At 42.8% G+C, this 26,348-nt stretch overlaps 1 protein-coding gene across 11 annotated transcripts in view; it reads right to left on the bottom strand.

Moving 5' to 3' along the window:
• DENND1A (DENN domain containing 1A) overlaps positions 1-24,634 on the bottom strand; it is a 470,320-nt gene extending 445,686 nt beyond the window's left edge. For 6 of the 11 annotated variants that reach the window (XM_079791022.1, XM_079791014.1, XM_079791024.1 and 3 more), the window contains exon 1: positions 24,540-24,634. In XM_079791022.1, coding sequence (XP_079647148.1) covers positions 24,540-24,556 — 17 coding nt within the window. In that variant the 5' untranslated portion in view covers positions 24,557-24,634. The remainder of the gene's footprint in view (positions 1-24,539) is intronic. The other 5 variants (XM_079791021.1, XM_079791025.1, XM_079791027.1 and 2 more) reach the window with 1 other exon arrangement.
• Positions 24,635-26,348: the final 1,714 nt, after the last annotated feature.

Raw genomic sequence — 26,348 nt, 5'->3', positions numbered from 1 at the left:
CAGAATTCCGATAAACAGGGCAGGCGGCCTTCCATACACTTCCCTTTTCTCAGAATGTCCTCCTTACAAACTTTCCAACCAAGTCTCGTGTGCTCCCCAACAAAGGAGTAGAAAAGGAGCAAGAATCTACAGGCACCTAAAGCAGGGATTAAAAGAACTTCTCCAATCAGGAGGGTGTCCTTAAGAGAGTGGGGCAAATCCCAATTTATTTTCTTTTCCTCTCTGTCCTCTCACTGCTAGGTCTGGACTACAGCTGCAATCATAGGAAGTGCACAGCAGAACAGAGTAAATGAAGTCCCAGTTTTCTGGCAGCAAAACAAAAAGGGAACACCAGGTAACAGAGGAGACAGCAGAAGGAGGGGAGCTGGGGAAAATGACCCCATAAAATTGGTTTTGAACTCCAAGGTTTGTCTCTGAGTCTATCAAAAATGTATGGATTCCAGTTGCTACACATCCTCATCAACACTTGATATTGCCAGTGTTTTTCATTTTAGCCATTCTATTGGGTATGCTGGAGCTTTCTCAAAGTTTTAATTTGCATTTTTCTAATGCCTAACACTGCTAAGCATCCTGTCATATGCTTATTTGCCATCTGTATGTCTTCTTTGATAATGTATTTGTTTAATTCTTTGCCCACTTTTCTTTATTTGTCTTAAAGAGTTGTAAGGGTTTATATATTGAAGTTATAAATAGATATTAGATATATGTTGTATATAAAGGCAGCAGTGGAAACAGAAAGAACTGTTCAAATGTGTGACTGTTTAGAAATCTGTGGCTTACCTTTTCATTTTCTTAAAGAGTATCTTTTTATGAGCAAAATATTTTAATTTTGATAAAGTCCAGTTATCTATTATTCTTATATAATTTACTTTTTGTGTCCTACTTAAGAAGGTAACTTTAACAGCACTTTATCAATAAACTAGTGGCCCGATGCACAAATGAAGATTCGTGCAAGAATGGGCCTTCGTTCCCCTGGCTGCTGGCACCGCCTTCGCTCTGGCTGGAGCAGCCTTTCCGCTCTGGCCCGAAGCGGCTGGGTGGTGCGGAACGCCTGCGTCATCACCATGGCGACTACATAAGCATCCCGCCCCATCCCCAGATACTCGGTGCCTGCATATGCAAATTAACCCACCATCTTTGTTGGGTTAATTTGCATACTCACTCCTGATTGGCTGGTGGACATCATGAAGGTACAGTCAATTAGCATGTTACTCTTTTATTAGGTAGATTAGAGGACAAATGATATGGGAAGTACTGACGATAACTCCTAGATTTCTGTTTGGGAAGAATAAATGCAACACCATACCGAGACTATTTTCTTAAAGGGGACATCCATAACCCACCATTAAGTCAAACCATCTTTTCTGGAATCCACTGACCTCCCAACAGTATTCTACACTGCTTATCTATGTCTCTCTTTCCCCCAAGTTCAAACCTTGAACTGTGCTTTGCTTTATTCAGTCTGAAACAACTCTCAGAGTTTCATCTCTCTCATTATGCCAATGATTTCCAAATTTCTACCCACTCTCCCTGGTAAAGGTGGCATCCAACATTTACTGAGGGCCTTACTATGTGACAGATACTATACTTATCTTCTAACTGCTTACTGCATATTTCTCCTTAACCTATCATTAATCTATAGTCAACCAAATTCATTCTTTTTTTTTATTGTCTAAAGTTTTATATATGTCTCCTTTTTCCCCAATTGACCCCCACCCCAGCCATTCCCACCCTGGGTAAGCCCCCACCGCCCCAGTGTCTGTGTCCATTGGTTATGCTAATAAGCATGCATACAAGTCCTTTGGTTGCTAACCCCCGATCCCCTACCATTTGTCTCTGGATCTATTCTTGTTCATCAAATTATTTTGATCATTATATCCCACATATGAGTGAGATCATGTGATATTTATCTTTCTCTGACTGGCTTATTCCACTTAGCATAATGCTCCCCAGTTCCATCCATGCTATTGCAAATGGCAAAAGTTCCTTCTTTCTTATAGCAGTGTAGTATTCCATTGTGTAGATGTAACACAGTTTTTTAATCCACTCATGTGCTGATGGGCACTTAGGCTGTTTCCAAATCTTAGCTATGGTAAATTGTGCTGCTATGAACACAGGGGTGCATATATCCTTTCTGATTGGTGTTTCTGGTTTCTTGGGATATAGTCCTAGAAGTGGGATTACTGGATCAAATGGGAGTTCCATTTTTAACTTTTTGAGGAAACTCCAAACTGTCTTTCACAGTGGCTGTATCTGTCTGCATTCCCACCAGCAGTGCACCAAATTCATTCTTCTTGACCTCACTGCTAGTTCTCTCTCCTGACTCACCAGTTTCTGTCAATGGTACTCTGACATTCTCCAACAATGCTACTTCAAACACTGGAGGAACTAGACTGAGGTGCCAAAAAATGGCCTATTCCCAATTTGCATGAAAAATTATGGTAATATTAAGTTTTCCTACCATAAATTTTCCTAAACCTTTCTCTCCCACTATTCTCTGTCTATACTAGAATATATAATAGCTTTATGGAAAAATGTATTTTAAAATTTCATATATAAATATTTCATAATATTCCACAAAAAAATACCATGACTCTATCACCTGAACATGAATGACCACCACTGAACTAGTAATATGCAACTCATAGTCCTGCTGTGAATTCTTTTCTGTTCATTGTGAAACTTTTCCTATGAGGAAGTTAGATCACAGTGGGAAAGGTCAGACCAATTTGTCTAAAAAAAAATCGATTAAGGGGGGCATCAGAATACTCTATTTTTCTTCCTCCTTAATTCCAGGCTATGACTGCCTATCTTCTAGCACCAAACACAAAAACCAGCTTAGAGGCAGAGTAGAAACAACTTTCAACAATCAGTGTAAGAATAAGTGACTTTTTATTCTACTCATAGCAACTGAGGCATCCCCAGGCTGCATCCTGCAGTTAAACGAGCATTTTGTGGACTGTCTTTCTCTGATGATTATGAGTAGTTACTCCAGAAATAAAGCATAACATTATCTTAAGAAAAATAACACAACTATTAATATTTATAGTCCCAAAGGGATTTGCCAAAGCATAATTTGAAGATACCAGTTATTTGGAATCATCATAAACATAAATAGTTGGGAATTAAATATATGAAAAGACTACTTTTTAAAAAATATATATTTTATTGAATTTTTACAGAGAGGAAGGGAAAGGGATAGAGAGCCAGAAACATCGATGAGAGAGAAACATCGACCAGCTGCCTCCTGCACACCCCCTACTGGGGATGTGCCTGCAACCAGGGTACATGCCCTTGACCGGAATCGGACCTGTGACCCTTCAGTCCGCAGGCCGACGCTCTATCTACTGAGCCAAACCGGTTAGGGCTGAAAAGACTACTTTTAAGGATGAAATCCAGTCAAGACTAAACTTCTATATTGAGTTAAACATTCAATTAATTATTCAATATATATTAACTGAGCACCTACTATGTGTCACATACAGTGCAAGTCACTCAAGGTTTATAGTGAGCAAGACTCTCAAGGTACCAGATTTCATGAAATTCACAAGACTACGGGAAAGACAATCAATAACAACCAGGCAAAGCTCCTCCAAGTGCAGCAGGAAGGGTAAAGGGGATGCTGAAAATTTTCTCCAGAGCTCTATTTGAGATAAAACCTGAAGAATGATTAAAAGTTAGTCAAGGGTATGTGTATATGTGCATAGAGGTAGGAGGTCAGGGGGACTACCGGGGATCCAACAAAAATAGAGGAGAGAGCACACTCAGAGTCACATAGATATGAGCTCTAATACCAGGTTCTACCTCCCCATAAGCTGTGTGCTCTGGGCAAACAACATCTCTAGCTATAGTCACTTCATTTGGCTCCCCAAGTGTTAGCTCTAAGACGTTGGGCAACTAGAAATCTCTGTGTCTTTCTCATCTGCAAAATGGGGATCAGAGCAGTACCTTCTCCATCAGGTTGTTAATGAGGGTAAATTGAAAGATTAAGTATTAAGATTCAATGAGGTAACAAATGTAAAATACTTAGAATAAGTATTAATATTCAAAAGAGTTCAATAAATGTTAGTCATTACTATTTTTATATTAATAGAGTCAAGATCTCAAAGGGTTTTGTAAACCATGTTAGGTGTGTAGATTTTAATCTGGATATATGGGGAGCAAATGAGTGATTTTAGCAATGAACTGACATTAAGAGATTTCCCATTTGGAAGGCTCACTGTGGGTACTGTTTAGAGAATGGACTGGAGAGAAGCAAGAGTGGTAGAAAGGAAACCAAGATGGCGGCATAAGGTAAACACCTAACTGTTGCCTACCACAACAATTTTGAAACTACAATTGGAAAACAGAGCGCACACCGTCCAGAACCACCGGAAAGCTGGCAGAGTGGAAAACCTACAACTAGAGAAAAACAGAGAGGGGGACGCTGAACCTCAGGAGCTGTGGATTTGCGGAGATCCGTGAGCGCGGAAAGGGCGGGCGGCTGAATACGCGGCAGGCTTGCTCGCAGCGCGCGGAGAGGGAGGGCAGCAGACGCTGCATGGCTAGCTTTCTCGTTTGGGAGAAAAACAAAACCTCCCGACTGCACTGAAATCCAGCCGCGGTTGGGGAGAAACTGGTCTGTTTGGCAGCAGACGAGGCTCGAAAGCTGCCTTCTCTCAGAGGCGCGCAGCCATTGATTAGGGCACGGAGAAACCTGCCCTCTTAGAGCTGCGCGGATGGAAACTAAGTTTGTCTGCGCCATTCTGAGACTCCGCCCCATTCAAGCTGAGCACAGCCCTCCCAGCGACTGGATTTCTCGTTCGGGAGAAAAACAAAACCTCCGGTCTGCACTGAAATCCAGCCCCAGCTGGGGAGAAACTGGTCTGTTAGGCAGCGGGAGAGGCTCGAAAGCTGCCTTCTCTCAGAGGTGCGCAGCCATTAATTCGGGCACGGAGAAACCGCCCCTCTTAGGGCGGAGCAGACGGGAAACCAAAGCTTGTCTGTGCCACCCTGAGACTCCGCCCCATCCAAGCTGAGCACAGAAGCTCTCCCAGTGGAGACACTGCTGATCCTCACAGCCAACTGGCTTGGAGATCAATTCCCGCCAGTGATACCAACAATCCCAACCACTCTGAACTCCAGTTTCTGGGGACACGCGGGGGAACCAGACGCCTACGGGACTCTCGGCAATCGGTCGGAGAGTGAGAGTGACTTTTCTGTCAGTGTGGAAGATACCAGATTTCAACCACTCTCATAAGGGACACATTCAAGAGGCAGACTCAGTGAGCACCAAAGCCCTACTGTGTCTCCAGCACAGCAATTCTTCCGTTATAGACACAGCAGGCCCTCACAACCAATTGGACCGGAGGTCAATTCCTCCCAGTGTACCAACAGCAATCAGGGCTTTTAACTACACCAAGACTTTCCACTCAGCCCACAAAGGGGAGTACCAAGAGCGACCACCTAGGGTGATTGGGGAAGCTGAGCTACCGGCCCCTATAGGTCACCGACCACACAAAGCCACTCCATCAACACAGGGAGGCAGCCAAAATGTGGAGACATCAAAGTATGTCACAAGTAGGAGAGATAGATGAAAGCAAACTAATGGACGACACAGTGTTCAGAACCACATTTATAAGGTTACTCAAGAATCTTCTAAAAACCGCTGAGAAACTTGAAGAGACCTTCAAGGACCTAAATGAGAATACCAAAAAAAAAATGGAAAAGGACCAGTCAGAAATTATGCATACACTGTCTGAAATAAAGAATATACAGAGTAGACCACCGCACCCGAAGAGTCAAACCAAAGATCTGGAATATGAGGAAGAAAAAAACACCCAACCAGAGAGGCGGAAAGAAAGAAGAATCCAAAAGTGTGAGGATAGCATAAGGAGCCTCTGGGATGGCTTTAAGTGTACCAATATCCGAATTTTTGGGGTGCCAGAAGAGAGAGAGCAAGACACTGAAAACCTATTTGAAGAAATAATGACAGAAAACTTCCCCACCTGGTGAAAGAAATAGACTTACAAGTCCAAGAAGTGCACAGAACCCCAAACAAGAGGAATCCAAAGAGGACCACACCAAGACACATCATAATTAAAATGCCAAGGGCAAAAGACAAAGAGAGAATCTTACAAGCAGCAAGAGAAAAACAGTTAGTTACCTACAAGGGAGCACCCATACGACTGTCAGCTGATTTCTCAACAGAAACTATGCAGGCCAGACGGGAATGGCAAGAAATATTCAAAGTGATGAATAGCAAGAACCTACAACCAAGACTACTCTACCCAGCAAAGTTATCATTCAGAATTGAAGGGCAGATAAAGAGCTTCACAGATAAGAAAAAGCTAAAGGAGTTCATCACCACCAAACCAGTATTATATGAAATGCTGAAGGGTATTCTGTAAGAAGAGGAAGAAGAAGAAAAAGGTAAAGATAAAAATTATGAACAACAAATACATATCTATCAACAAGTGATTCTAAAAATCAAGTGAATTCAAAATCTGAGGAACAGAATAAACTGGTAATCATAATAGAATCAGAGGCATAGAAAGGGAGTGGATTGATAATTCTCAGGGGGAAAGGGGTGTCTGTGTGGGGGGTATGGGAAGAGACTGGACAAAAATCATACACCTATGGATAAGGACAACGGGGGTGGGGAGGGAACCGGGTGATGGGGAGATCTGGGGGGGGGGGGGGGAAGGAGAAACAATTGTAATAATCTGAACAATAAAGATTTATTTAAAAAAAAAAAGAGTGGTAGAAAGAACCAGTATGGAGGAATTACGGCCACTAGGATAACAGAGGATGGTGGTCTGGACCCAGAGATGGAGAAGGAGGTGTTTGGATTTAAGATGTAAAATGTCCCCAATATTTACTGATCTTTCCCTCTCGCCTACTCTCTATCTGCCTACTAAAGAGTCATGAAATCCCATTACTTTTCACTACTCACCACTCTGTAATTGACTCCCTAACTATATACTTAGCTCCCACCTCTCTCATGACCTTCAAGTCCAAATTTCAACTGTCCCTGGAGAGCTTCCCACAGATAGTAATCTCACACTCAATAGAACCCAAAGCAAACCAATGATTTATTTCCCCCAAATAACTCCTCAATTCCCTATTTTTGATGCTAACTCTATCAGTCACCCAGGTTACAACCCCTGCAGTCATCATTCATCTAGTTGTAAAGACTTTCTTCTAATACTACTTTTTGACAACCCTCACTGATACCTGGACTCTTAAAGGCAATGTGATACAAAACAAAAGTATCTATCCAAATATCAGCCCTCATTACCTCTCTTCTATTATAGCAGGTTAATGTGTCTACCCACCTTTAGTCATTCTGCTCTTCAACCCTTATTAGTCTCATGGATCTCTCTCTCTCTCTCTAACACACACACATACACACACAGTTTAATATGGAGAGGGAGTTATGTAATCTCCTGATTACTTTTTAAAAATTAGTTACATTGATTATAATAATTACATAAAAACAAGTACTACATAAAGGTCAGTGAGACTAGAGCAAGATCTCTAACAGAGCACGTTCTGTGAATTTTAGCTTCTTTTGTATGTCATTAGTTCAAAATATGATATCAGGCACTGAGTGAATAAAATTCTACCTCAGTAGTACAAACACCTGCTTAGACACTGGAAGTTCAACTGTGAACAATGAACATGAATCAGTTCTTCGGCAACAGACCTGAAAAGGGGGACCTGACCATCACCTATGGGGCACAAACAGTGTAACCCATTCACTTGTGGCAACTAGCAAATCTAGATAGAGCTCACCTTGCTAAAGGGTATATGGGAAAATAAAAGACCTGTTACAAATATGGTGAATGGGGAAGAAGGAACATCATCTCTTGCAAGAAGAATATATCTCTGAAATGATTAAGAAATATGTTTCAGGAAACTGGCATCCTTAAATAGAACAGAAACAACATGACTTCTACAAAACAGGAACAGAAAGCAATAGGGAGAGAAAAGAAGAGGATAAAAAGACAGTAAGAGCCTTTTTAAAAAAGAATGACAGAAAAACAATGAAAACTGATGACTTCCATGAAGAATGAAAACACATGGCATTAGCTCTGGCTGAGTAGCTCAGTTGGTTAGAGCATCGTTCCATACACCAAAGGGTTGTGGATTCGATTCCCAGTCAGGGCATATACCTAGGTTGCAAGTTTGAGGCACATAATGGAAGCAACTGATCAATGTTTCTCTCTTATACTGATGTTTCTCTCTCTCTCTCTCTCTCTCTCTCTTTCTCTCCTCCCTCCCTCCCTCTAAAATCAATAAACATTCTCAGGTAAGAATTAAAAATAAACAAAAAACTTCTCTCATCCAAGTACTAACAAGGCCCGACCCTGCTTAGCTTACGAGATTGGACGCGTTCAGGGTGGTATGGCCGTAGACCAAAAAAATTCTCAAAAAAATTCATGGCATTAGACAACTTATCTATTTGGTTTTCTTGCCAAAATGTTTAAACATGAACTTAAGCATGAGGAAACAATGAGACAAGTCCCAAACGTGAGACATTCTACAAAACTGGTCTGGATTCTTTAAAATGTAAATGTCAGAGACAAAAAAAGGGCAGAACGGTTCTAGATGAAAGGAAACTAGAGACATAACAACTAAATTGGACATATGATCCCCTAATTGGACCCAGGCTTAAAAACAAAAAGCTGCAAGGGACATTATTGGAACAATTTGGAAAATTTAAATATAGATTGTTAGATCATATTGTATGAATGTGAAATTTCTTAATGGTGATAAAAGTGTTGTGGCTATGTAGAAGAATATACTTGGTCTTAGGAGAAATACACTAAAATACTAACAGATAAAATATCCTGATGACCTAACTTGATAGTGAATTATTCATCATAACATAAACTTGTGTATACAACAAAGAGGGGAGAGTGAATATGAGTGGAGAGGGAAGAAGAGTAGGATTACCTATCCCCTCATATTATAGGGAAACAGATAAGCATTTATAATAAAAGCCACACAACTTTTATAATAGTTTTTTTAATATAGTCCTTTCTTATTTATGAAGCCAGCATAACCTTAATACCAAAATCTGACAAGAACATTAACATAAAATTATAGCCAAAATCTCTTATAAATATAGATGGAAACATAAAATAATAAAATATTAGTACATTGAATCCAGCATTATGTATAAAAAAGATAATAAATCATGACCAAATGGGTTTATCCCAGGAATGCCAACTTAGTTTAACATTTGAAAATAAATATGATCCACTACATTAACAGGAGGAAAAAACCATATGATCATCCCAACAGATGTAGAAAAAGGGTTTGATAAAATTCAATATCCATTCATGACTAAAGCTGGCAACACAAATATCACTTGATGCACCAACAAAAATCAGCTCTCTCTAGCCAAAGGGGCAAGCTAACAAGTCAGAAAACTTTTAGAAAAGAACCACTGAACACTGTAGCCAACATGTGTTGCCTTCACTCAAGTCAGCCAAGACAAGCAAGGAGAGAACCTATATTTCTACCCTCACCAGGCTGTAATAAAGCAAGCCATCCACATGCCCCTGACAGGTTAGTGCTATAGAAAGTAGAGAGCTGGGCTTTCATCATCCCACATGGCAGTAATGAAGACCCTCACGATGTGGTTCAGGGGATATTGTGAAGCTGGACTTCCACTCTCACATAGCAGTATTCAAGACCATGGTGGGAGCAAGGGAAAAAGAACCTCGATAAAACTGTTAGTATGATTTTGGGGAAAAAACAGAGATATGATAAAACAAATAATGCAAGGGGGGAGAAAGGATTTAGAAACTCAGGGGGAGGGAAAGGCAAAGAATACTATTTTTAAAAAATCCAAACTCCACCCATCTGGGGAGGTGTCAATGGAGGCCTCCTGGGAGCCAGAACTCCCACTCTGGCCCTGCAGTAAGGAGAATTCCCCACCAGAATTCAATCAAGGCTGGGTGTCAATCAAGACTGAGCAGAAAACCTAGACATGTACCCCAACTGGCAAGAAGAAGGCAGAATACCCCTGCCTCTTCTGGAGCAGTGTCAGAGGAAACGAGCTAAAAATCCGTGGGAAAATGTCTTCGAGTTTTGTAAGAAATGTTTTCAATCCAGAACTCTATTACCATATACTAGTAAACCAGCAATTTTCAACTGGTGAGCTGCAATAATTTTCAATACCTGCCTCTTTAGTAAGGAGCACTGACCTCCTTTCCCTTAGATTGTCAAATTAAAAAAGTGACAACAGCCAATATAACAATAGCTGTCCGGTGTGGATGAATCAAAATTATACCTATATTTCTGTCAGATTGGCAAAAAAATCTGTATTTTCTGGTGTGTTGCAGAATTTTAGTTTATGTGTGCCATGAGATGAAAAAGTTTGAAAATCACTGATATAAACTATCGACCAAGTGTGAGAAGGTAGACATTTTTCTGACATACTAGAACTCAAACACAACCTTTCTGCAAGTCCACTGATTGGTTGCCTCCTATAAGAACCCGAATATACATTCCAGCAAACAAATTACAACAAAATAACACAGAGGCCAGGAAATAATGAAATTGGAGAGTGGTGAAGGGACATTCCAAGATTACAATAATACAGATGACTTTATAAAGATCAGAACAGGAAGGTAGGAAGGAACCATCTGGAAAAATGGGGAAAAAGAGTCTCCGTAAAGCTGCTAATATGAGTTCAAGTTTGAAAAAAATAAAGATATGATAAAACAAATAATGTGAGGGGGGAAGGATTTTGAAACTCAGGGGGAGGGGAAGGGAGAGAAGACTTTTTAAAAAAAATCTAAACCCAGATATGGCTCTTCCTATTCTAGTCTCAGGCACTTTCTGGGCCGAAGGCAGAAATGCAGACATGGCCAGTCCAAGAATCACACCATGCATAACCAGTTCAGAAATGATACAGAAAAGGCATTAATAAGACCTAAACATAAAGATATCTTTTAAGGATGTGGAACCTAAGTTCCTAAGGCTCTTGAGCTTTGTCAGGAAACATCAGAAAGGTCTAATGAAGATGTAGACCAATAAAACTAAGAACACCAAGGCCTTTGTCGAGCTCAAGGTCCTGAAAGGCATCAGACTCAAGCTTGAGAGACACGGGGTCCCACGCTCTGCTGCTTGGAAGCAAGCACCAAGGCCAAAGTCAAAGCCAAGACTCAGGCTCCCAAAGGTGCCCCAGCTCCCACAAAAGGTACAAAGTAGAGGCTTCTGTGTGCCAACATGAGCATGCAATTACTCGTGTGATGCCCTGGGCTGCTCTCTATATTGGGCAGGTGCATTTTGTTCAAATAAAGGCAAAATTAAAATATATATGTAAATATATATGTGGATATAGATATAGATATAGATTAGATATAGATATATAGCTAGAGATACACACATCCAGATATGAAACAAAATAAATTTAGCCTAATTTTAAATTCTGGATGGATTATAAGAAAAAGTTTATATAACCCTCATATTAAGAACATTCTCCTTCAAATGGGATCATTACAATGCACCAAAAAGAAAATGTTATTCTAGCACCCTAGCTGGCCTATTTTAATAATTTTACAAAATTACATATAAATTTTCTCTTTGACCCAGCAATCCCACTTCTAACAATCTATTGCAATGGTAAAAATACACAAGACTACTCATTGCAGCACCATTTGTAACAGTAACACTGGAAGCAACCTAAGTGACCATCAGTATGAAACTGGTTAAATAACCCATGGTTCATCCATCCGAAGGAACACTACGCTGTCCCTACAGAGAAATGAGAATGAATTCTATATACTGCTAGAAGTGATCTCTTTATGGAGTATAAAATGAGAAAAGTGCAGAGAATGCTACCATTTATCTGAGGTGCTAGTGAGAGGAGGTATGAATATATATAGATATAGATGTAATTTTCCTTTTTTTGAAAGACATGACAACTGGGGGAATTTTTTATTTTATTTTTTTTTTAACGAGCCGCCTATGGAGGAAGGAAGAAACTGAATGGTAAGAAAGGGATAGAAATGAGACTTTTCTGAATATACCTTTTGTAGATTTGGCTTTGAAACCATATAAATATTTTATTTAAATAATATTTTTAAAGCAGTCCCAAAGGTTGAAAGAAAAAACAAAAACCTTATATATTGAGTTAGTGACATACCACAGAGAAAAAAACTATTTCTAGTGATTTTCTTTATTTCTCACCCACGAGCATGCTTAGAGATGGGAAGGGGGAGAGGGGCCAACAGAGACGGGTAAATGGAGAGCGGGGGGAGGGAGAGGAAAAGGGACAGACAGACAGACAGACAGACATTGATGACAGAGAGAAAGAAAACATCGACTGGCTACCTTCCGAACATGCCCTGAACGGGAATTGAACCTGCAACCCAGATATGTGTCCTGACTAGGAATCAACTGGCAACCCTTCAGCACACAGGACAACCCCCAACTAACTGAGCCACTCCAGCTGGGCTCTATTGATTTTGAAACAGTAACTTGACGATACATTCCTAGTGGTATGTATACATTCCTCTTAGGACAAAAAAAAAAAAAAAAGCCAAATTAAAACAAAAACGCGTTTTCAGTAATCACATTGTTGGTGCTTTTGTTAGCACTGCTGTTGAGTTGTGTGGGTAGTGTGGAATAAAGCAATCAATTCAACGAAATCAGGACTTTTGGTATGACAGGAGATTCAGTTATATGAATGATGAGGTTAAATAAAAATGCTATAATCAATATGGACATGTGATGTTGCTTACCTTCTAAAAATACACATACACATACACAAAAACAGAAACATGCACATTCTAGTTCTGACCCTTGGAGAAAACTGATCTAGTAGAAAAAAAAGTCCCAAAACTATAATCTCTAATACCATTTACCACCAAAATGAAGCAAGACTCCTTAGAGCAGTGGTCGGCAAACTCATTAGTCAACAGAGCCAAATATCAACAGTACAACGATTGAAATTTCTTTTGAGAGCCAAAAACCGACCTCTGCGCATGGGCCACGAAGTTTCAATCGCACTGTACGTGCGCGCCCGCACGTGGTATTTTGTGGAAGAGCCACACTCAAGGGGCCAAAGAGCCGCATGTGGCTCGCGAGCTGCAGTTTGCCAACCACTGCCTTAGAGAAATAGCAGAATACAGGTCTGGAGCAGGAAGTATACAAGAGTCTGGAACATCTTGTCACACCAAAAAGGAAAGAAGCTATTAAAAACTACTTGGATCTTGTCGAAAGGACTCTAGAAGTTAATCTGAAGATGCTCCCACTGGACAAAGATAGGACAAATTAAACATCAATAGGGATAACCATAGTAGATTGAAATATAGCAAGAATTGTTTAAACCTATGTGTTTACAAAAGTCACACAGTATATAATGCCATTCATATGAAATGTCCAGAAAGGTAAATCTGTGGAGATTGAAAGTAGATTAGGGTTGCCCAGGGCTGGAGGACTTGGGAAAAAATGGGGAGTGACCATTAATGGGTATGGGATTTCTTTTTGAGGTAATGAAAGTGTTCTAAAATCGACTGTAGTGATGGTTGTGCAATTCTATGGATGTATTAAAAACCACTGAATTGTATACTTAAAAAATCTGTGTTTAAAGTGACAATCGAAAAATAAAATCAGCCACACCTTTGGAAAATGGTAGGAAATTAACTCAGTTTAAAAAATGAATAAAGGGAATCAAATATGAACTATACCTAAAGGTAACTAAATAACTGATATGAGGAAGGTTTCCTTCATTAAACTAGTCTAGCTAATATGAGGAAAAAATAACAGAAACAAAATATCACCATTTTACAGCCCCTGATAAATCAGGGATCAAAAGAGATAATGTGCCTCCTGATGGAAGTACTATACCTATCACCACCTTTTAAGTACTCTTGACAAGAAAATGAACTTGAAGTGATCAAGTCAGTACATCTAACTATCAGTTTGTAGGAAATAAAGGGAATGGAACATATTAAACAGGATGCAATGGAAAACATATAGGACAAATAACCAACATTCTCAATAAATAAATTGCAAAAGGGGAAAAGAGACTTAAGAGACATGTACCAACCAATTACAATCTGACCTTACTTGATTCAAACAAATCAATTGTTTAACAAAAACTGATATAACTAGTAAACTTTGAACACTGGATATCTAATGATATAAAAGAAATTTTTTAGGTGTGAAATCATCATCATGGTTTTTAAAAAGAATGTCTATCTTTTAGAAACACATGGAAATATTTAAGATGAGCTATGACATCTGGAATTTGCTTCAAAGGATTGGAGGGTGGGAGCAGGAGTTTATAGTCAGTTATTTATAAATGAAACTAAGTAAGCCATAAATTAATAAGTGCTGAAACTGAGTGATGGACATTGGGGACTCATACTAGCCTCTCTACTTTCATAGATATTTAACATTTTCCAAAATATAAAAGTTAAAAAAATAGTAATTTTAAGCACTCAGGAAAACAAAATGAGAAGTTAAAAATGGGAATCATCTGTAATACTGTCAACAACAATATTGTTTTTTGGGAAAAATAAAAGACTAGAAGTGAACAGTAATGCCAGCTAAAGATAAATATAAATGATATAAATATTTTATAAAATTGAATACCATTTTCAAATATTATTTGTCAGGAGGCATAAATGCTCGTAAATATTAACATTCTAATTATTTGCAGGCTTATCTTATCTCTTAGTAGAGACATTAAGTTTCTCTTCCCCAACCAGCAAGAGGAATAGTGCTCTGCATATATCAGAATAGCAATCCTTCAAATAAATTCAGTAAAATATACAACACATCATCCTGACATACTCACAGAGAGCAAGCAAAAACTTTCTCTGTCTTAAAACTATGAAAAGGAAAACATGCATTCTTTTGACATTTTTTAGCTCCCGGTTGTTCACACAAGTGTTTATCATCCTTTCCAAGCAATATCAATAATAGCTACCATCTACTAAACAGTCACTTATCTGTTGAAGGCTACATATAAGATCACTTTTTATCCTCACAACAACCTTATAGGTGTATTAGCTTCCTTTCATAAATAAAAAAACTAAAAAAAAAACTGAGGATCAGGAACTTATTAGAAATCAGGCGGGGATTCTGTATAGTTCTGGGGACTCCAGCCTGAGCATCTCCAAAGCCAACATCCCCCCAGCTGCTCTCATACCTTGGAATACAAAATTTTTGCTTGGAGTCAAAAATCTTTCTCTAGATTGGTTTCCTTCCTCCTTTTGACTCATACAGCCCAGGCAAGATCAGTGCAACATCCCTGAAACCTTTCCTGTGGCTAAAGTGAGTTCAAGAGTTTATTATTTCTCTCTCTCTAAATCTAACATGAACAGATTTCCCCTCAGCAACTTGGCCCAGCCCACTTTAGGTCTTACTCATCTAACAAAGCACACACATTCACATGGAGCCCTTAAAGATTTCTTCCTTCCTCACTGCATACTAAAATGCCTTCTCTCAGCCATACTTTTTCACTTTTCCTTGGAGAAGCAAACACATTATATAACCAGTCCTCAGCTTCCAAACATTCATTTGTAATATAACTTTGCTAACCTTGCCAAGTCATCTTTGATTCTCCTCTTGCCTCTTACACGTAATTTGTCATCAAGTCATACAGTTCTACCTAAAATCTCTCTCAAATCCATCCTTTTTCTTTCAGCAACCAACAACTCACTTTGGACCTTGATCTTCTGCAGTATAAACTATAACACAATTAGTAAACCAGTGGTCTCCAATTTTTTTCCATGCATTCCCTCCTATCAGTAAAACATTTGAACATACAATCGATATACATATATCTACACTAATAAAAGAGTAAGATGCAAATTGACTGTACCTTCGCGATGCCCACCAGCCAATCAGGAGTGAGTATGCAAATTAACGCAACAAAGCTGGCAGGTTAATTTGCATATGCAGGTGCTGAGCGGCCACTCTGGGCCTCTAGGCAGCTTTGGAAGGCAGAAAGGCTGCTCCGGCCAGAGCAAAGGCATTGCCGGCAACCAGAGGAAGGAAGGCCCATTCATGCATGAATCTTTGTGCATCGGGCCTCTAGTTTATTTATAAATTATAAGAATGTTTTACTATACTAGTATAAGCATTGTAAAACACAAAAACAGAAATTTTGATGGTTAATATAAAAACAAATATAAATTCTACCAATATTCTTTTCACACCCTGGAGGATCATCTTGCACAAGCCAAAGATATCAACTGTTCTAAAATACTGCTGCTAGAGTAAGCTTCCTAAGAACCCAAATCTGATCGATCATATGATACTCTGAACTCTATCCTTCAATGGCATCATGTCCCAGTGGCACAAGCCTACTTTTTCAACTTCACCTCCTATAATCTCACCCACATATCCTGTATCTCAGCTATCCCTTTTACCACCCTATGTCTTTTGCACACACAGTCCCCTATGCCTGGGAAGTCCTTATTCTTGATAGCCACTGATTTATATATAACAGGATCTCTAAGAGAAAAATACATTCTAAATGCAATTAACCAACTTACAAATAAACTTCTGGAATGTTAACATCTTTTTTAGAGGAACTTATATTTTGAACATACCTTTTGTTACTTCCATTATTTGTCTCCTTTTCAAGTCCTAAATACTTGGAAGAATGGGTATGAATTTCAAAAAAAAAAAGTAGAGGAGACCAACTTTGTTTTGTTCTCTTTGGTTTATTTTTCTTCCTTGTTTATCTTTCCATTTCCCCACAAAATCCTTTTAAGCAAAAGGATGTTGCAAATCCAGAGATTACTTCCCCCTAGGGCCAGGGAAAAGGCTAAGCCTTTGCAACCCACAACCAGAATTCCAGCCAGGACCTTACAGATGGCCTAAATAAAATCCTTTCCTACAGCAATACTTCAGGTTTTACCCTTCCTTGTTTCACCCTTACTATCTGCTGTGCAAATCCCTCCACATTGATTACAATGGCTAAGATTTAAATGATGGTGTTGCACCCAAGACATTTTCCAAAAACATAATGAAAATTCAACTGGCAGCTACTAATGGGAAGCTCAGCCTCCAACAAGACTTTTGTACTGTCTTTGTATTGTCTCCAATGGGGACTGGGATGAGAGCACTATGGTGGAGAGAGAAACGAGATGAGGCATTAGAGTGAGAAGCCCGCCAAGGGAAGTCACATTTCAACTTCTAGTCTTATCCCACAGTAAGAGCAATAGGTCAACTGTGCTATTCAACTGGCCTCAAGAAGCAAGCAAGCCTGTGGTGCATTTTGGTTATGGGATCCTTGAACAAGCAGTCCAAAAAAAAGACTGGCAGAGCTATCCTAAGAAGTCAAGCCTGCCGCTCTGTACCAGAAAACAATGAGATGGGCTTATTCCCACTTCCAAGTCATTCCACTGTTCTTCCTCTGGAAATTCTTCCTCCCTTCTCCAAATCTCACCTTCCTTTTAGTTCAAGTTCCAACCTCTTCTGAGAAAACTATCTCTGTCTACTTTGCTCTTTCGTTTTCTACACAACTCATTGGACCACCTACAATGAGATTCGACTTTACACTTGCTTTGGAAAACAGTTTAACAGTTCCTTAAACAGGGTTACCATATGATCCAGCAATACCATTCTATGTTCATAACATCTATATATATTAAACCCTAATGTGCAAATAGACCAAACAGCGGAACCTAACAACTGGTCGCTATGACATGTGCTGACCACCAGGAAGTGCGCGCAGAACATGGTGGGCTTTGGCAGCAGGCAGCAGAGTGTGGAACATGGTGGACATCAGCCACAGCGGGATGGTGGAGCAGTTGAGCAGGGGTGCCAGACCAAGGTGGGGCACCGATCGCTGTCATCGGGATGAGCCTCTGATAGATACTGAAAATTCTTTGCTCCTGCACGCCACGGTCCCGTCAGGCGCTCGCACCTGCCGCCGTCACTGGCCCTGCTCGCACTCACTGCCAGCACCAGAGCCGCCACTCGCACCCGCTGCCAGCGCCCGGCACTGGCCCCGATTACCCCTCAGGGCTTCTCCATCTCCTCCTGCTCCTGAGGGGCGATTGGGACTGGCAGCCACTGCTCACACCCGCTGCCAGTGCCCAGCACCAGTCCCAATCGCTCGGCATCCTCAGTGGGTGCGAGTGGCAGCTGCTGGTCCCGATCACCCCTGAGGGCTTCTCCACCTCCCCCTGCTCCTGAGGAGCAATTGGGGCAGTAGCCCCCACTCGCACCGGCCCCACTTGCACCCGCTGCTGGCGCCAGCCCCAATCGCTCCGCACCGTCAGTGGGTGTGAGCAGAGCTGGTGCCGTCAACACATGGGAGCAGCAGTGGCAGGAGCGGGGCTGCCAGCAGACAGGGGGCCAGGGGACGTAGCAGGAGGGGCTGGGCAGGGATGCAGAGGAGGGCCGAGACCTGCCCCTATGCCCACCGCAGCCTCACAGCCCACAGTTCCTTTCAAGGTGCACAAATTCATGCACTGGGCCCCTAGTTATTTATAAGTGAAAACAACCCAAAATCCTAACAACTGATGAATGGGTGAATGAATGAATGAGTGAATAAAATGTGGTTTGTCAATACAATGAAATATTACTCAAAAACAAAATGCTCATATGCTATAATATGGATAACATTTGGAACCATTATATTACATGAAAGACAAAGGATTATATATTGTACTAGAGGCCCAGTGCACGAATTTGTACACCAGTGGGGTCCCTCAACCTGGCCTGCACCCTGCAATCTAGGATCCCTTGGGGGATGTCGGATAGCCAGTTTTGGCCCAATCCCTGCACGTCTGATCCAGACAGAAAGGAGCCCAATCCTGTGCACTGAGCGTCTGTCCCCTGGTGGTCAATGCAAGTCATAGAGACCAATCGACCGGTTGTTCGGTAGATAGGTTGCTTAGGCTTTTATATATATAGATGATTCCATTTATAAGAAATACCAAGAATAGACAAATCTACAGCAACTACAATTAGTGATTGTCTAGAGCTGAGAGGGTTTGGAGGGGAAGGGGAAGCGACAGACAGCTAATGGGTATGGGGCTTCTTTCTGGGGTGATAAAAATGTTCTGGAATTGGACAGTGGTGATCAATCACATTTTTGTGAGCATACTAAAAACTATTTACTGATACACTATAAAAGAATAAATTTTATGTCCTGGCCAGTGTGGCTCAGTGATTACTGTCGACCCAGACACCAAAGCATCATGGGTTCAATTCCTGGTCAAAGGCATATACCTGGGTTGCAGTTTCAATCTCCAACCCAGGTCGGGGAGCATGGAGGAGGCAACCAATCAATCAATGTGTCTCTCTCACATTGATGTCTCTCTCTCTCTCTCTCTCTCTCTCTCTCTCTCTCTCTCTCTCTCTCCCCCCCCCCCCCCCGCCCTCCCTTCCACTCTCTCTAAAAATCAATGGAAAAAATATCCTTGGTGAGGATTAACAAAAAAAAAAGAATAAGTGTTATGGTATATGACTTATAACTTAATAAAGTTGTTTTCAGATGACCACAGCCTACAAGTCCCTGCTCAGGCCCCAGTTTCTCTCTCGGACCTTAACCTCAAATGTCTCTACCATCAGTCACTTCCCAAACCCCTGAGCTTTCTATCAGTTCCTGAAATACGGCTAGGGTTTTCTTACCTCCAGGCCTTTGTATATTCTCTACTCTCTGCCTGGAATGAAGTGTCTTTTCAAGTCTCTTTACATGACCAATGAGTTCTCATCCTTTAAGTTTCAGCTCCAATGTCATCTCCACTGTAAGCCTTCCCTCTCTATCTAAAATAGGACAGCGCTCCTATCATTCTCTCTTAGAATTTTTTTTCCTTTGTAGCACATCCACATAGCTTTACGTGAATTGATCTGGGTTTTTTTTTATGTCAGGTCCACCAGACTGTAAGCTCCAACAAGAGTAGGAATGAATATGTATTATTATTCACCACTACAAATTCCCAATGTCTAACACTATCCCTAGCATTTAAATGCCTAATAAAATGGTAATTAGTATTTTTATTTCCCTAATGTGCCATTCCTGTATTGAGATGACTATGACTGCTGCCACCACAACCACCATCACCACCACTGCCACCCCACCACCACTCTTACCCCTTTCATATCCTTACTCATCTCTCCTGCCTCAGCTAAAACAGTATCTTATTGATGAAGTCTTCCTTTCTTGAGCCCACACAGTCTCTCCATTTATTCACTTAGTCATCACTGGCGGCACCTCCACCATAAAAATGATCTTTTTGTATTATACGCAGAGTATTTTTTTTTTTTTTGGTGGGGAGAGGACCTGCAGGGAGTTGTTTTTGTTTCACATTTCTATCTTACTACTACTTTGGGAAGCCTTAACCCGAAGAAAAATCTCTTCATTTCTATGTCCTCGTGTACTACTGGGCACATAATATAATACTATCAGTTATGATAACTATAATGACTAACATTTATTGAGTGTTTAATATGTGCTTGACACTCTTCTTAGTTCTATAATGAGTGAGTGAATGAATAAATGGATAAATTTCTTGGTCACCAACCTCAAAGTGGTCAGTCTGACAGGGACAGAAGACAGGTATACAGGCTAATGCAGAATAAACACACCCCAAGGCCAAATCAGCTGCCTTATCCTGTCCCTCTATGCCTTCAAATGTTTGATTATGCTTTTCTCCGAGTCCATAAATGTCAGGTTTCTTCAAACTCACTTAGAATACTTCCTTCGATTACTTACAATCCACTTCCTGCCCCTGGTGCCTGGAAACAATTTCTAGGATGTCACCACAAGCAGTATTAAGCTGCCACACCGTTTCCTGCTGTGTGTCTGCATTATCAGTTAAATTGCTTCATATTAACCACATTCCAGTCCACTGGGATCACTCAAACACCAACTAAGATTTAAACATAGCTGTCAAAGATACTAGTCACCACTGCTCCTTTTATCCTTTAAGTGTCTGCTCAGGTTTAAGGCTTAGGAGCTTTCCAGGGTACTACCTGCATAACTGGTGACCTTTTCTTTCCTTTGTCAAGTAAATGTTTGGTGTGAGGCAAGACAATGTTCCTCTAAATAAAGTGAACATGAACTGAACACTCTTTAGAAAACTAAGGAACTGTGCCTAGACCAGGGCAAGTTGGCTTAAAAACTTATAAAACTCTTCCTCCTCAAGAGTTCAAGTAGCAAAGTGTTCTTTTAACTCTATGTACACTAAATTAGGATCTTAATTCAGGTCCTAACATATTTCTTAAATGCATTCCATAAACTCTTCCTAAACAATCTGTGTGTCAGGTACTGGGTTTGACACGGGGAACTCAAAGACAAAAAAAGAGTCCCTACTCTCAAAAAGTTCCTGTCAGGCTGAGTAGGGAAGACAAAGAACTGGATTTAGTGCTATGACACAAGGGGCCACTGAAACAGATGAGGAGGAGGATGCACAGATGAGGAGCCCCTGGCCTAGGCTGGGGAGGAGGATGCACAGATGAGGAGCCCCTGGCCTAGGCTGGGGAGGAGGATGCACAGATGAGGAGCCCCTGGCCTAGGCTGGGGAGGAGGATGCACAGATGAGGAGCCCCTGGCCTAGGCTTGGGAGGAGGATGCACAGATGAGGAGCCCCTGGCCTAGGCTGGGGAGGAGGATGCACAGATGAGGAGCCCCTGGCCTAGGCTGGGGAGGGGGGTGCACAGATGAGGGGCACCTGGCGAAGGCTGAGGAGGGGGAGGGGGACTGGCATCAGGGCAGGCTTCCAGGAGATGGTATCTGATCTTAGGCCTATAAACTCCCATTCTCTCAATTTAAAAATGTGGCTCATAGTACTTACATCATTGGACAGTTGTGAGGATTTGATGAAATGGTGTGACACAGACATTGTACTCAACCAGCTTTAGCTTGAAAGGAAAAGTCTGATCAGGCACCAAATCTCAATACCTATGCCTAATAACTCAATTGATCATACAGCAGACACCAACTTCACAATCACACAGGTTATTGTTTTTAATCACTTTTATTTTTTTACTGAGAGAATGTTAAGTCCTGCCCTGCATGTTAACAATCTAATTCCTTGATCATCAAAACTTTCTTCTCCATTATCTGAAACATCCAGTTCTCTGGCATTTCTGGTATAAAATATACTAGTTTTCTTGGTCTTTTGATAGAGAAAGTGTAAAAGAAAACTAACAATTACTGAACTTTTAATATGGGCCCTGCAGTCATAGTGATACTATAGTTACTGTTCATAATGACCCTACAACAATAGTTTTCCCCATTTTATCCTCAGGGTGAATAAGGAACTTCATAGTTAGTAGACAAAAGAACTGGAATTTGAATCCAGATCTGATTGTACATATCAGCCAGACTGGGCCACATAGCATCAGAGATAAGCAAGAGGAAACACAAACAGCCACAGTGCTCTCCTGCTTAGAGGGACCGCAGTGTCCTCTCTGCCTCCTACTCGCCCACCCCCAAGACTGTCCTACACAATGGAGCCTGCACACTTGGATTTCACCTCAGCCAGGTGAACCCCTTGAGCTCCGTGTCTTCTTTCCTATCAGGATGGAATGGTCAGCAGCAACCAAAGCTATGCCCTCCAACAAGTAGGGCTGCACCTAAGTAGAAAGTTTCCTGTCCGCCTGCCCATCCCCATTCCTACCTGCAGGCAAAGTTGCATAGTCAACAGTCACCGTAAATCACAAGTACTTTTCTTAATTTCTCTCTTCATATTCTCTTTCAGCCTCACCACAAGTTAATATACTTCCCAAGCCCAAGTTTTTATCACAAAGCAGTCTAGTTTCAACATCAAGGCTAGTCTTTATACTAATTTACTGCATTAAGTTCTCTTGCCAAGTGCTCAGAGTGATGGGTTCCCAAAACACCACTTGAGATATGTATTTGTTAACCTGCTACGTCCACAAGCAAGACAGAGACCCAATGCCCCGTCATCGGAACTCCTACTTGGGTTTTCTCTCCCTGCCTCGAATCAGACCAGTTTCTGAACCTCTGTGTAACAAGAAGGGTAAGCATCCTAACAAGCAAACTCTGCAACTCTCAGGTGGCTTTTGGAAAGTGTTCCTAAGTGCTATTGTAATCCAAGTTTAAAACTCCTCCTTGGAAGCAGGAGCTGAACGTGGAGTGCCTCTTTAATCCAAATACTTCAAGAACTGTGTCTTTTCACCTCCCAAGCCCCTTGAGCTCTTAGGTGGGGCACGCCTCTAAATTTTTCCCCTCATTTCCACAAAAATCTAGAACAGTGTTCTCATCCAACTCTTCCCTTTTTATTATGAACAGACTCTTCGAGCTCCATGTAGCCAAGGTCTCGGGGCTGTGGCAGCAAGTATTAGTCCCCTGAAGCTCAGGGGACTACACGGCTGAACCGAAGTCACATTGCATGGACATCGACTGGACAAGGATGCAACTTTTGCATAATTATTAGGTTTTGCCCCTAAAGCCCTTCCCCTTTCACACTTCCCCTAGCATAATTCTCAAAATGCTGAAATGAGCACATTCCACAGGCTTTCTTGCAAGCAGGTTTCAAGTGTCCTAGGAAAGCTGTCTTAAGGAAAAGCCTGTGCTGTCAACTTTGTTTTCAAGTGCCCTCCAACCATCCTATTGCTCAGAAAAAGCGAACATTTGTTAGTCATTAGAGATAAGGCATCTCGTGCTCTGGAGCTGAGGAAGGGAGAGGCCCAAAGAGGACCTGGCTCGGAGGGGAGATAGAGTCCAAAACAACACACCCAAACTGGCCGGTATCCGAGTCGTACTTTCCCAAGTCAACTTCTCGTCCAAACGGAGGGAAACAATGTTTCAATGGGTTCTGAAGTTAGACGCCTCCACAACACGGTACCCGGGGAAAACCAACCCCCCAGGTCCGTCGGGGGACTCCAGGTGAAGGAACGAGCGGAGGAATGTGCCAGATGGGGTTACATACAGAGCCTGTCCAACCATTACCAGGTGCTCGGTTACAGCACAGAGCCACCTTCCCGCACGGCCGCTGGCCCGAGTGGTGTGGAGGCTGGCACCGACCAGAGGGGAACCAGGAGGAGAGAGAAAAGGGCCTTCCCCCCAGAGTATCCAGACCTGAGGTCCCGGAGCGGCCCCTCCCTCTGAGAACCTCACACGACTTTTGTGGCTCCCCCTAATTCCCCTGCCCGCCCCCCCCAACCCCCCTGCAAGCCTTCCGCAGCCGGCTGCTACCTCTCTCAGGGGCGCCCCAAACGCACCCATTCGGGGAGTTGCTTCCGGACATTTCTCGCCCTCCTCCCCCCCCCCCCCCCAACAGTTGGAAGACCGTTTTCAGAGGCTCTCTGTGACCCCGGAGGGAAGGCCATCTGGTAATCTCAGCGGCTCCTGCCCGAAGAGGGGCCCAGGACACCTGACCACCGGCGCCCTACCACCCCACGCGCACCCCACCCCCGCGCCTCCCTCAATCGCCATGGCAACCGTCCCCCTCCCCGCGTGACGCCGGCACGCGGGGCGTCCCCGGGGACCCGGCAACAAGTCCCCCTCGCGACCCACGGCCTTCATTCAGCCCTTGCCCGGCCTCGCCGCCCCGCGCCCGGCCCGGCCCAGCCCCGCCCGGCCCGGCCGCACTCACTTGATCCTGGAGCCCATGGTCCCCGGGCCTCCTCATGGGCCCGCGGGCCGCTCGGCGCTGCGCTGCCTGCCCGCCCGCCCGCGGCCGACCGGCCTCCCTCCGGCGCTCTCCCCGCCCCTTCCTCCCTTCCCTCCGGCAGGGCCCGCCCGCTCGAGGCTCGCTCCCTCGCCGCCGCCGCGCCTCCCGGGGTTAATGTTCTAGCTCCAGCCCGGCGAACGCCACGGTCCCCGGCGCGCGTGCCCGGCGCGCGCCGCCCCCGCCGCCCCTCACACCGCCGCCCCCTCCTTCCCGCGCCGCCGCCGCCCGAAGGGGCTGCCGGGAAGTGTAGTCCGCTCCCAGGAGGTGGGGCCGCCTGAGGCGGGGTGTGGGGACCGCACTTCCGCCCACTGACTCTCCGCGCTCTGTGTATCAGTCCTTCCTGGTACCGGCCCTTACAGAGCTCCAGCCCACTGATCTCCTGTAGAAAACTCTACCTACAACCAACCCCCTTGGGAAGACGCCCCCCCCCCCCCATCCCGTAGAGACCCCAAGCTCCCCTGAAGAAACCTTCACCCATTCCTCTCTTATGGAGTTCTCCCACCAGGAGCTCTGGTGTAGAGATATCTGTCTCCCACTCAGGCCTCCATGAAAACACAAGTTTTCCCTTAGATAATCCCTTACCTTCCAATAAATTCCTTAAGGGAGCCTCAGACTCTCTTCTCTATCACACCATCCCCTGCCCTCCCCAACATGGTTCCTGATGGTGGCCCCTTCCTCACCCCTTAGACCTTGAAGGAGACCTCACGTACCCATAAAAGAGCCACCTGGGGGTTCATAGGACCTATTTAGTGGTTCTGCTCTGCCTTACCCTTGAGGGGTTTTGTCTCCCTTTATCAGACATTTGGGGGCTCCTATACAGAAAACACATGTTACCATAACAGTCCCTGATAAAGATTAGCTCAATGCAAATGAAGGTATTTAAGAGTGAAGATCACCAATCTGCTACCTACTTCTGCTTCCCCTTGGGGCTCACTTTCATGCGCACCCCAATAGCATCTCCTCTAGGCCTAGAGGAATCACAAAGGAAGCAATAATGACAGCTACCATTAGCTACTGTTCAATGAGTGGGCGAGTCTGTGTTCTCCCTGAACCAGGCACATTTCCCCCACACCGTTTGCACCAATCCTCAAAATAATCTTGGGAGTTTAAACCCCATTTTACAAAGAGGAAACAAGCATTTGCTCACGGTTACATACCTAGCACAGGTTCAGAAGAGATTGGCATCCAGGCTGAATAAGTCCAGACACATGTGACATAACTATGCTTAGAATGATGACACCTTTGGCCATAAGTCAGAAGACACAGTATGTTCATAGTTCACTTTTGAAATCAGGCCTTTCTTTCAACCATTTTCTGTTCTGAAATGCCCTTTATTCCTTCTGCAATTTAGCTTTTATAAATTCAGTGTCTCTCCCACCCCACAGTCACTACAGTAACTGGTCCTAGGCCCCAGCCAGGCAGGAAGCAAAGAAAGCAAAAACTCCTTCTTTTGGATTTACATTCTGGATAAAGATCATTTCTCTCTGATGCCTATGCCCTGAGGTTGTTGATGGCAAAAAGGTGAACTTTTTTAAAATTAAAACACAAACATTGAAAATCTCCCAAACTGCCATTTTGAATTCAAAGTCTTTTGCACCCAGACACCAACACCAACTTATAAACACCCCCAGGAGCAAAGCTCTACCAGACTGGCAGGGCCTCTGTGGTGTTTATTTACCTTGTTTCCTATTTTCCTATGAACCTTCTCCAAGGAACAGTTGTTATCAAGAT

This window comes from Cnephaeus nilssonii (assembly GCF_951640355.1).
Source record: "Cnephaeus nilssonii genome assembly, chromosome: 14".
NCBI lineage: Eukaryota > Metazoa > Chordata > Mammalia > Chiroptera > Vespertilionidae > Cnephaeus > Cnephaeus nilssonii.
The sequence above is the reverse complement of the archived record's forward strand: the minus strand, read 5'-3'. Positions and strand labels throughout refer to the sequence as shown.